Below are 11,985 nucleotides of genomic sequence, written 5' to 3' on the forward strand. Positions count from 1 at the left end.
GCTGAGGCTGTCAAGGGTGAGGCTGTCACCGCCTCCCAAGGAAGTGGAACTACCGGTGTGCACCACCACCCCTGACACATTTTTGTTAATTTATTTTTTTGCTAGAGACTAGGTCCCACTATGTTGCCTAAGCTGGTCTCAAACTCTTGCCTCAAGCAGTCCTCCTGCTTTGGCCTCCCAAAGTACTGGGATTACAGGTGAGCCACTGTGCCTGACCAGCCACAAGACTCTATGTTGGGTGTATAGGTGGGAAGCATATCCAGGTCCTCCTCACCATTATTCTGCCTCCAACATTTATGCCATTTTTTTTTCCTTTGCAACTCAGTTCTCTATGCTTACCAAATGGAATCAGTAAGGTAGGGGAGGCGGGGTGGAAGTTTGTGTTGAAAACATAGAGTCAGAAGCCCCTCCTTAAATTCACTGAGTTAGGATTTTCATAAATGAGGGAGCTGCCCCACGCTCCCCTGGGATGAGATGATGGGGGTGCTTGTTCAAGACAATACAGTCAGGAGCCCTACTCCCTAAATTTATTCAATTGGAATCTCCCAAAATGGTGCTGGGAATTCTATTTAGAAAAAAGACCATTCACTTTTAATTGGCAAATTTAGTTCATTTACATTTATTACGCTGGCCATCTGTCTGGAGCTAGTTCTTGAGCACTGTTTATTGCTTCTCTCTTTGCCCTGTTACTCTGAAAGAGCTTTTATCAGACAGGCTTGGTGGCTCACACCTGTAATCCCAGCACTTTGGGAGACTGAGGGGGAAGGATTGCTTGAAACCAGGAGTTTGAGAACAGCCTGCGAAACACAGAGAGACCCTGTCTCTACAAAAAAATTTTTTTAAGTTAGCCGGGCATGGTGGTGTGCCTGTAGTCCCAGCTATTTGGGAGGCTGAGGTGGGAGAGTCATCTGAGTGCAGGAATTTGAGGTTGCAGTGAGCTGATTGCACCATTGCACTCCAGACTGGGTGACAGAGCAAGACCCTGTCTCTAAAAAAAATTTAAAAAAGAACTTTTTTATCTTTGAGGGCTTCCCAACTGGGATTCCTTGCTGAGCCTCTGTCATGCAGATGGAGAAGGCCAGGCCGAGGCCTGGAAGGAGGAGGGCAGGAGACAGCCCAGAAGCAGTTCTGCAAGGAGGTTTAGCAGGGGTGGAGCGGAGATTTGATCCTTGGAAGAAATCCTATGCTGCTGGGAGTTGAGATTCCTGAGAACTAGAGAGAAAAGAACTTTGGGTGCCCTTAGGTAAATTATGTAAACACACTGAGCTGTCTTGGGTGCCCAGGATTTGGAAATGGGGCCTGGGGGCAGTAGGAGCTGGTGCTCCAGAAGTCATATTTGCGGGAGGTTGTGGGGATGGAAAGGGTGGGTAAGCCCTGACCCTGAGGGTCTCACATGACTTTCAGCACATGGAGCCTCCATGGGGACTTTGGCTTCAAAGCCATCAAGCTCAAGAGTGTGGGCAAGTGTGGAGACAGAGGTGACTCTCCCCAGTGGATGCTGAAGAACTTAAAGGTGACTCTGTGGGCCGGGAACATCCGGCACAGCTGACCCAAAGTGCTGGTCTTGTTCCATAAGCCATGGCTATGGGGAAAGCCATAGGGGTTAACTGGTTCTTCCTGCCATCCCTCCCTCCCTTTCTTCCTTTTTCTTTTGGCTTCTTTGCTTTCCTTCCTTCCTTCTTTTTCCTTCCTTCCTGCCATTTTTTCCTTCCTTTCTTTTTAGAGATGAGGTCTCGCCCTGTCGCCCAGTGGCACGATCACAGCTCAGTGTAGCCTTGAACACTTTGGGAGGCCAAAGGCTCAAGTGATCCTCCCACCTCAGCCTCCCAAGTAGGTGGGACTATAGGCACGTGTCACCACACCTAATTATTTAAATGTTATGTGGAGGCAGGGTCTCGCTATGTCACCCCAGCTGGTCTGAAACTCCTGGCCTCAAGCCATCTTAGTGCCCTAAAGTGCTGGGACTACAGAAGTGAGTCACTGCACCTGGCCTACTATTTCTTTCTTGACCCAAGAGAATTGGCTGGAGATGGATTTGACTTTTTGGTCTCTATGCACAGCCTGAATTCTTGGAGGCTGATGTGGATTGGATAATTTGAGGACATGTTCTTGAGGCGGTGACAGGGTGGGGCATTGCTCGTCACATACCTAGGCTTGGAAGAGTGGGAGGAGGGACCTGTTGCTTGAATCTGGAGACAGAAAGAGCTATTGGAAAGACCTCCTTACTCCCAGGGGAGAATGTGGTGGGGACTGAATTGTGTTGCCTTCAAACTCTCAGGAATAAGGTTTTTATTCATCCTTTAAAATGAGGTCACAAGAGTGGGCCCTATTCCAATAGGAGTGGGGTCCTTATAAGAAGAGGAGATTAGGGCCAGGTGCAGTGACTCACGCCTGTAATCTCAGCACTTTGGGAGGCCAAGGTGGGCGGATCACTTGAGGTCGGGAGTTCTAGACCAGCCTGGGCAACATGGTGAAAACCCACCTCTACTAAATAATACAAAAATTAGCCGGGCATGGTGGTGCACGCCTGTAGTCCCACCTACTCGGGAGGCTGAGACAGGGGAATCACTTGAACCTGTGGCAGAGGTTGCAGTGAGCTGAGATCACGCCATTGCACTCCAGCCTGGGCAACAGAGCAAGACCCCGTCTCAAAAAAAAACAAAAAACAAAAAACAAGAATCAGAGATAGGACACAGACAGGCACAGAGGGATGACCGTGTGAAGACATGGGAAGAAGGCAGCAGCTGTGAACCGAGAAACAGGTTCTCCCCAGACACAGCTTCCGTCACGCCGTGGTCTTGGACATCCAGCCTCTAGAACTGCAAGAAAGAAATATTCTTGATGATACCCAGTTTATGGTATTTTCATTCTAGCAGCCCAGACAATTAAGGCACAGCCTGATTATGCAATGACCTTGCAGCTCAGAGCTGGGGCGAACACTGCCTGCACAGCGCGGCTTCCATAGCCAGAGTTTGCCCAAATCACCTGGGGCACTGGGGACAAAAGAAAACCACTTGAAAACATTTCCAACGGGAAGCACAGTTCATCCTTGTGGCTGTAAACGATAAACAAACACTATAAATGGGCACCACAGACAAAGCCACATCAGTGCCAGTTTTTATCTTTGGGGCCTATCTCCTGTTCATGTGCAAACCTGTAGGTCACAGAGACACCTTTGCTGGGACTTGTGCTGTTGTGGGCTACAGGGCAGGCCTCTTCCAGACTGAGCTGGGGTCCATTGACAGACTCCTCCCCGACTCCAGGAGATACTTTGCCTCTCCAGTTTGGTGTCTGAGTGATCATTCAACGGTGCATTATTAATGTTTGTTTGTTTATTTATTTATTTTTGATGAGACAGTCTTGCTCTGTCACCCAGGCTGGGGTGCAGTGGTACGATCTCAGCTCACTGCAACCTCTGCCTCCCAGCTTCAAGCAATTCTTCTGCCTCAGCCTCCTGAGTAGCTGGCATTACAGGCGTATGCCACCACGCCTGGCTGCTGCTGCTTCTTTTTTTTTTTTTTTTTTTTTTTTGATAGAGACAGGGTTTCACCATGTTGGTCAGGCTGGTCTCGAACTCCTGACCTCAAGTGATCTGCCTGCCTCTGTCTCCCAAAGTGCTGGGATTACAGGCGTGAGCCACTGTGCCTGGCCAGTGTTTATTGTTCATTTCTACTTTTTCTTGCCTTTTCCTTTGTTTTTCACAGGGGGAAACTATTCATCCTTATGCAAATAGATATCTTAACATGACACTGAAGTTTGTTTCATTTTTTTGTTTTCTTTCTTTTTTGAGACAGGGTCTTGCTCTGTTGCCCAGGCTGGGGTACAGTGGTACAATCATAGCTCAGTGCAGCCTCCAACTCCGGTGCTCAAATGATCCTCCTGCCTTAGCCTCCTGAGAAGCTAGAACTACAGGCGTGTGCCACCATGCAGGCTAATTTTTTTTTTTATTTTTGTTTTGTAGAGCTAGAGTTTCATCATGTTGACCAGGTTGGTTTTGATCACGGGAGTGATCCTCCTATGGTGACCTCCTAAAGTGCTGGGATGACAGCCACCATGGCCAGCTGGTTTGTTTCAATTTGAGTGACAAAATTTAGGAATCGGGGCTCCAGCTTTTCACTGCAGAGATTTATTGTGGGTCATCTTCCCTAAGGCACCAGCAGAGGGGGAACGGGCCACAGCAGGGCTGCAGCCACGGTCTCCAGATGTTGCCCAGCCTGTCCAGCTGCAGAGGAACTGGGCTGAGTGTCCGCTGGTGTTCCCGCACCGCCTGCTGGACTCGTTCCATCACCTGATAGAACACGGGCTCTGAGGCTGGTGTGAGGATGTGGGTCTCAGAAGGGTCTCTTGAGAGGTCAAAGAGCAAAGGTGGATTGTGGTGGACTACTTTTTCCCCAAAGCACGGGCAGACCTTTCTTCCATAGCAGGCACCGGCTCCCTCTGGCTGGAACACTGGGGTCACAAAGTGGACTTTCCACATTGTTCCTCCTGGTGGAAAGATAATAATTACAGAGTTGGCATAGAGAAATAGGGTGCCTTGCTGGAGAATGGCATCTTCATAGGGCTAAAAGGTAGGCCTAACCCAAGCGTCCATCGATGGATGGACAGATAAACAAAACATGGTACATCTTACATGGCATACTCTGCAGCTATGAGAAGGAATGACACACTGACACAGGCTGCAACATCAACGAACTTTCAAAATACTACGCTCAGAGAAAGAAGTTACAAAAGAGCACGCATTGCATGATTCCATTCATATTGAATGTCAAGGATAGGGAAACACATAAAGACAGGAAGTAGAGTAGTGGTTTCCAGGGTCTGCAGGGTGTGAAATGGGGAGTGACTGCTGATAGGAACAGTGTCTGCTTTTGGCGTGATGAAAATGTTCTGGAGCTACATAGACGTGGAGGTTGCACAACACTGTGAAAGCACGAAGTGCCTGTGAATTGCACTCAGTCAGTTTTTTCTTTTCTTTTCTTTTCTTTCTTTTTTTTTTTTTATTTGAGACAGAGTCTTGCTCTGTCGCCCAGGCTAGAGTGCAGTGGTGCAACCTCCGCCTCCTGGGTTCAAGTGATTCTCCTGCCTCAGCCTCACAAGTAGCTGGGATTACAGGAGTGCGCCTGTAACTGTTCACAAAGAAAATGAAGTCGTGTTAAGGTCAGGTGATTAAAACATTTGGAAGCACATCTAGATGCATAAAATAGACTACAAAAGGCTGGGCGTGGTGGCTCACACCTGCAATTTCAGCATTTTGGGAGGCCAAGATGGGTGGATTGCTTGAGCCCAGGAGTTGCCTGGGCAACATACTGAGACCTTGTTTCAACTTAATAAAGAAAAATTGGAGACCAGGCGTGGTGGCTCATGCCTGTCATCCCAGCACTTTGGGAGGCCGAGGAGGGTGGATCACTTGAGGCCAGGAGTTCAAGACCAGCTTGCCCAACATGGTGAAACCCCATCTCTACTAAAAATACAAGAAATTAGCCAGGTGTGGTGGTGGGCACCTGTAATCCCAGCTACTCAGGAGGCTGAGGCAGGAGAATCACTTGAACCCGGGAGACTGCAGTTGCACTCCAGCCTGAGCGACAAAGACTAGTCTCAAAAAAATAATTACAAAAAAATAAAAAAAGGAGACTAGAAAAGTCTTGAACACGTGTGTGCAAGCATGTGTGCGTGCATGTGTGTATGCATGCACATACGTGTGTGTGATGATGATAAAAGTTGCACTTCATATAGTGCAGGGAAGAAAGAATGAAATATAGCCCATACATGGTGCTTAAACTATAGGTAACGACTCCCCATCGTTTTAAGACGATTGGCAGGTGATCTCAGAAGGCATGTCGCTGGAATGAGAGGGACACATATTGACAAAAACTAAATTTAAAAAGCTCGTGGAGAAAAACGGAAGCACGGAGACATGGAGATGGACTCTGGAATGCAGCTCCATCCCCAGCCTGTTCTAGGGCATGGTGCTTTCCTGCACAGAGGGACTCTTTCCCTAAGGGTGTTAGGAAGGGGCTCCCCTACTCACTGTCCCGTTGATGCCACCTGGCTGCGTGCAGAAACCTCTCACAATAATGCATCAGGAACTCGTGGTCTGAGTGTTGGGCTGTCCCCAGGAGCAACGGCAGAAGGTCTTGGCCGTCAATCACTCTGCAGGAAGGAACATGGCATGGCTCAGGGTTGGAACAGGGACTTTGGACATTTGTCCCTCCAGCATCCACCAGTCCCAGCCCCAGGTGGTGCACTCTCCTTATGTTGTATCAGTGGAGGGAAAGTCTGGGTGTGAACGCAGATGGATGGAAGGCATGTGTGTGCATTAGCACGCTTAGAAGAAGAATGCAGCAGCTGCCCACGTTAGTCACCACCAAACGTCACCTTTGGCTAAAAAGTAATTAATTGGCCAGGCACAGTGGCTCGCGCCTGTAATCCCAGCACTTTGGGAGGTCGAGGCGGGTGGATCACCTGAGGTCAGGAATTCGGGATCAGCCTGGCCAACATGGTGAAACCCCGTCTCAACTAAAAACACAAAAATTAGCCAGGTGTGCTGGTGTGTGCCTGTAATCCCAGCTACTCGGGAGGCTGAGGCAGGAGGATCGCTTGAACCCAGGAGGCGGAGGTTGCAGTGAGCCTAGATCGCACCACTGCACTCCAGCCTGGGCAACTGAGTGAGACTCAGTCTCAAAAAAAAAAAAAGAAGAAAAAAAAGCTGAAAGAGCCAGCACCCAAAGGCTGGAATGTAACAAAAGCCCACTAAGAGTTCTACCCAGGCCTTTCCTGGACCTTGAAGCGCGATAAAATAATGAAGGAATTCTTAACAGGACCCATTTAGGATTAACACATTTTATTGGGGTCTGAAGATACTCCCCAGACCTCCACAATGAAGTTTTACTGAGAGTCTAAAGGAACTCCCCAAACCTCCATGATTTAGCAGGAGACAAGATAAGGGTAATCACCCCAGCACCTGGAACCATCTAGATTAAGTCAATTTACTGAGGCTCCAGAGGAAGGTCCTCAGGACCCAGAGCTTAGTTCTAGATGAAAGGAAGTTGAATCACTTATGTCTTTAGATGGATGCACGCTTACATGTGGACATACAGCTTAGAAGGTATAGAAGCTCTGGACAACTTTGTAATTTGGAGTTGGTCTAGTGATCATTTCCAGCCTTCTCCCCGTATCTGGTTACAGAAATAAAACTCCTTTCTTTCCTCGTTCATTTGCATCTCGTTATTGGGCCATGAGACTAAGCAGCCCGACCCTCGGTTTGGTCGGGGAACAATTTCAGGGACGCCTTACTGCAAAGCCAAAGTGACATGTTCGTTTGCCATAAGTGTTGCTGTGTCTGTGCAAAGCTGAATTGTTTCTTTGGGTTGTTCTGTACCTGTCCTGGGGCACCTCGCCGCCCGCCAGCCGGACCACGGTGGGGAACACGTCCATCAGACTCGTGGGCTCGCCAATCACTCGGCCGGCCGGGAGCACCCCGGGCCAGCGGAAGATCCCGGGCACGCGGATCCCACCTTCCCATCCTCCCATGCCCTTCCCACCTGGGTTTGAACAGAAACAAAAGAAAGTGGTTAAAAACCAGAAATAGATGCTCAGCCTGGCTGATTTAACTTTTCTGCTTGTTTCACTTGTTTGAAGTTTCTCTTTCCCTGAGTCTCAATTTCTCTCTCTCTCTTTCCCCCTCTCTTTCTTTCTCTCTCTGTTTTAGTGACATTAAAACATTCAATCTCATGTAGTTCCCCTGTAGAGGTTTGATTTTATATTTTTTATTAACCTTGTTATTGGTTAGTGTGCATTGGATTAAGTTAGGTCCTTCACTGCAAATGACTCTTGTTCTTAGAAGACACAGACACAGAGGAGAAGGCCATGTGGAGATGGAGGCAAAGACTGGAGTGATGTGGCCACAAGCCCAGGGACTCCTGGAACCCCCAGGCGCTGGGAGCAGCAGGAAGGATCCTCCCCTAGAGCCTCAAGAAGAAAGTGGATACAACTATAACGTATTGAACGGTGACCCCAAAACATGTTCATGTCATATCTCCCAGAGCCTATAAATGAGACTTTATTTGGAAATAGGGGGTTTGCAGATATAATCAAGTTAAGGACCTTGAGATAATCCTGGATTAGGGTGGCCCTAAAGGCAATGACAGATGTCCTTCTAAGAGACAGAAGAGGAGACACGGACACAGAGAAGAAGGTCACGTGGAGACAGGCAGAGGCTGGAGTGATGCGGCCACAAGCCCAGGGATGCCTGGAGCCCCCGGTAACTGGGAGAGGCAGGAAGGAGCCTCCCCTAGAGCATCCAGAAAGAAGTAGATTCAATTGCAGTAGATTGCAGTGTAGTCCTCCTAAAAGATATATCCACATCCTGATTTCCAGATTATGTGAATGGGACCTTATTTTAAAAAGGGGTCCTTGTAGATGCAATTAAGTATCTCAGGATCGTCGTGGAGAAGGATGGACTCTATGTCCAATGACAGCATTCTAAGAGACAGAAGAGGAGACACAGACACAGAGGAGAAGGCCACATAGAGATGGAGGCAGAGACTGGAGTGATGTGGCCACAAGCTCAGGGACACCTGGGGCCCCCAGGAGTTGGCAGAGGCAGGGAGGAGACTCCCCTAGAGCTTCTGGCGGGAACATTTCCCTGAGACACGTTGATCTCAAACTCCTGGTCTCCAGGGCTGGGACAGGATAAATTCCTGTTGTTTAAAGCTCCGCCAGTTTATAATACTGACATTCTTGATGGCACAGAGAACCAGATTGGGTAGAGGATACATTAACGTCAATGGCAATGAGATAAAGAAGGTTTCTGAGGAGTCAGGCCTTCAATGTGAAGTTGTTTTGGGAAGGCATTAGTGGATGTAGTTGGCATTTATATATCCCGTTTTACATATGTACTAGACTGATGTATCCATCTACTTCAAAGCAAATATACATCATAGGTATATTTGCCAATATTAGCCTAAAAAGGCTCTTTCAAGGACTGAAAAATAAAGCTCTCTAAGCAGGGAGAAGACAAAATGTGTAAGCACAACAGTGTGAAGTCATGTACACGGGGCAGCACATTTTAGAATCTTTGTGGTACACGAAAGAATGGCGTGTTTGGAAACAATGGAATACAGGTTTGAATATAATGTGGCCAGCTAGGTGTCTACCCTTCTACCTTTTTTTTTTTTTTTTTTTTGAGACAGAGTCTTACTCTGTCACCCAGGCGAGAGTGCAGTGGCACAATCTCAGCTGACTGCAACCTTCACCTCCCAGGTTCAAGCAATTCTCCTGCCTCAGCCTCCTCAGCTGGGATTACAGGCGTGCACCACCACGCCTGGCTAATTTTTGTATTTTTAGTAGAGATGAGGTTTCACCATGTTGGCCAGGCTGGTCTCAAACTCCTGACCTCAAGTGATCTGCCTGCCTCGGTCTCCCAAAGTGCTGGGATTACAGGTGAGAGCCACTGCGCCTGGCCTTATCCTTCTTGGATGCATTGTCTGAAGGTAAAATTCAAACCTGAGTCCACACAATGGAATATATTCAGCCATGGAAAGGAATGAAACATTTCCACAACACAGATGAACCTCAGAGGCATCATGCTAAGTAAAAACAAAAAAACTCCACATATTGCATGATTTCATTTACATAAATGTCTAGAGTAGGAAAATATACAATGATACAAAATAATTTTGTGGCCAGGCATGGTGGCTCACGCCTGGAATCCCAGCACTTTGGGAGGCCCAGCTGGGAGGACTGTTTGAGTTCAGGAGTTTCAGACCAGCCTGGGCAACACAACAAGACCCTATCTTTACAAAAGATAATTTTAAAAATTAAATAATAAACAAATCAAAAATAAGTTTTTGGGTGACGGATGTTAGCACGGGGGAAAAGGGAGTGACTGCTATGAGTAGAGGATTTTTTTGTGAGGTGATGAAATGTTCTGAAATAAACAGTGGTGGACCACATGTGGTGGCTCATGCCTGTCATCCCAGCACCTTGGGAGGCCAACGTGGGAGGATCACTTGAGGTGAGGAGTTTGAGACCAGCCTGGGCAACATGGCAAAACCCCATCTCTACAAAAATACAAAAATTAGCCAGGAGTGGTTGCATGCACCTGTAGTCCCAGCTACTTATGATCGCTGAGACAGGAGGATCACTTGAGCCCAGGAGGCAAAGGTTGCGGTGAGCCAAGGTCGTACCACTGTACTCCAGCCTGGGAGATAGACCAGACAGTCTCAATAAAAATAAATAAATATAATAACAATAAATTTTACGAATGAAAATAGTGATTGTAAAACAAAAATAAAATTCTAAGGACCCCCAACCATCTGAATGGACTTCCTCCTCACCCAGAGCTCTTTAAAAACTTAACCTGAGAGACTGTTTCAGGCCGTGACAGGAAGCGGGAGTCGAACATGCCTCATGATTCCTCTCTGGCATTAACATCCACACAGCCTTTAGGTCTGATAAGAAGCATGTTACAACCTCTTGTCTCTGAAGCCTAGTACCTGAAGGCTTCCTCTGCAAAGAAGAACTTGGGTGTCGACAATCTTTTTTTTGTTTTGTTTTGTTTTTTTGAGATGGAGTTTCGCTTTGTCGCCCAGGCTGGAGTACAGTGGCACAATCTTGGCTCACTGCAACCTCCGCCTCCCGGGTTCAACGGATTCTCCTGCCTCAGCCTCCCAAATAGCTGGGATTACAGGCACGCACCACCACACCTGGCTCATTTTTGTATTTTTAGTAGAGACAGAGTTTCACCGTGTTGGCCAGGCTGGTCTCGAACTCCTAACCTCAAGTGATCCACCCGCCTTGGCCTCCCAAAGCATTGGGATTACAAGTGTGAGCCACTGTGCCTGGCCTCCACAATCCTTTATCTTAACCCAGACATTCCTTTCTGTTGATCCCAGGTCTTTAGAGAAACTCAACGAATTGTCAACCAGGAAATGTTTAAATCTACCTGTAGGTTGGAAGCCCCCTGGCTTTGAGTTGTCCCACCTTTCTGGACCAAACCAATGTGTCTCTTAAATGTATTTGATTGCTGTGTCATGCCTCCCTAAAATGTATAAAACCAAGCTGCGCCTTGACCATCTTGGGCACACATTCTCGGGAGCTCCTGAGGGCTGTGTCACAGGCCATGGTCACTCCTATTTGGCTCAGAATAAACCTCTTCAAATGTTTTACAGAGTTTAGCTCTTTTCATCGACATGATGATGGTTACACAACTCTGATAATCTACTAAAAATTCCTTAATTGTGCACAAAAACGTGGCAGGCCACGTCTCACTAACACAGGCCTCCGTAACAACTGTTTCAGCACTGACAAGTGGTGAAGTTAAATAGCAAAAGCTGAAACAACCAGCGCCTGTATACAAAGGCCGGGATGTCACAAAAGCCCCCCAGGAGTTCTGCCCAGGCCTCTCCTGGGCCTTGAAGCGTGACAAGATAACCAAGGAATTCTTAGCAGGACCCTTTTAGGATTAAACAAGTTTTATTAGAGGTCTGAAAAAACTCCCCAGAGCTCCGTGATTTAGCAGGAGACAAGGTAAGGGTAATCAGCCCTGGCACCTGGACCCATTTATTTATTTGTTTATTTATTTATTTTATTATTTTTGTTGTTGAGATGGAGACTCTCTCTATTGCTTAGGCTGGAGTGCAGTGGCGCGATCTCAGCTCACTGCAACCTCCGCCTCCCAGGTTCAAGCGATTCTCCTGCCTCAGCCTCCCGAGTAGCTGGGACTACAGGTGTGTGCCACCATGCCCGGCTAATTTTTGTATTTTTAGTAGAGACGAGGTTTCACCATGTTGGCCAGGTTGGCCTCAAATTCCTGACTTCAGGTGATCTACGCACCTCGGCTTCCCAAAGTGCTGGGATTACAGGCATGAACCACCGTGCCCGGCCACCCGGACCCATTTAGATTAAGTCAATTTACTTAGTCTCCAGGGGAGGGTCTCCGGGAGTCAGACCTTAGTTCTAGATTAGAAGAAGTTCATCACTAAT

At 47.7% G+C, this 11,985-nt stretch overlaps 1 protein-coding gene across 4 annotated transcripts in view; it reads right to left on the bottom strand.

The window, feature by feature from the left end:
• Positions 1–3,504: 3,504 nt before the first annotated feature.
• The window catches only part of ARSL (arylsulfatase L), a 33,898-nt gene continuing 25,417 nt past the window's right edge, over positions 3,505–11,985 (bottom strand). For all 4 annotated transcript variants that reach the window (XM_034951346.3, XM_008967033.3, XM_034951347.2 and 1 more), the window contains 3 exons: positions 7,379–7,541; positions 6,029–6,150; positions 3,505–4,485 (listed from right to left, as the gene is read on the bottom strand). In XM_034951346.3, coding sequence (XP_034807237.1) covers positions 4,127–4,485; positions 6,029–6,150; positions 7,379–7,541 — 644 coding nt within the window. In that variant the 3' untranslated portion in view covers positions 3,505–4,126. The remainder of the gene's footprint in view (positions 4,486–6,028; positions 6,151–7,378; positions 7,542–11,985) is intronic.

This window comes from Pan paniscus, chromosome X (genome assembly GCF_029289425.2).
Source record: "Pan paniscus chromosome X, NHGRI_mPanPan1-v2.0_pri, whole genome shotgun sequence".
Classification (NCBI taxonomy): Eukaryota; Metazoa; Chordata; class Mammalia; order Primates; family Hominidae; genus Pan; species Pan paniscus.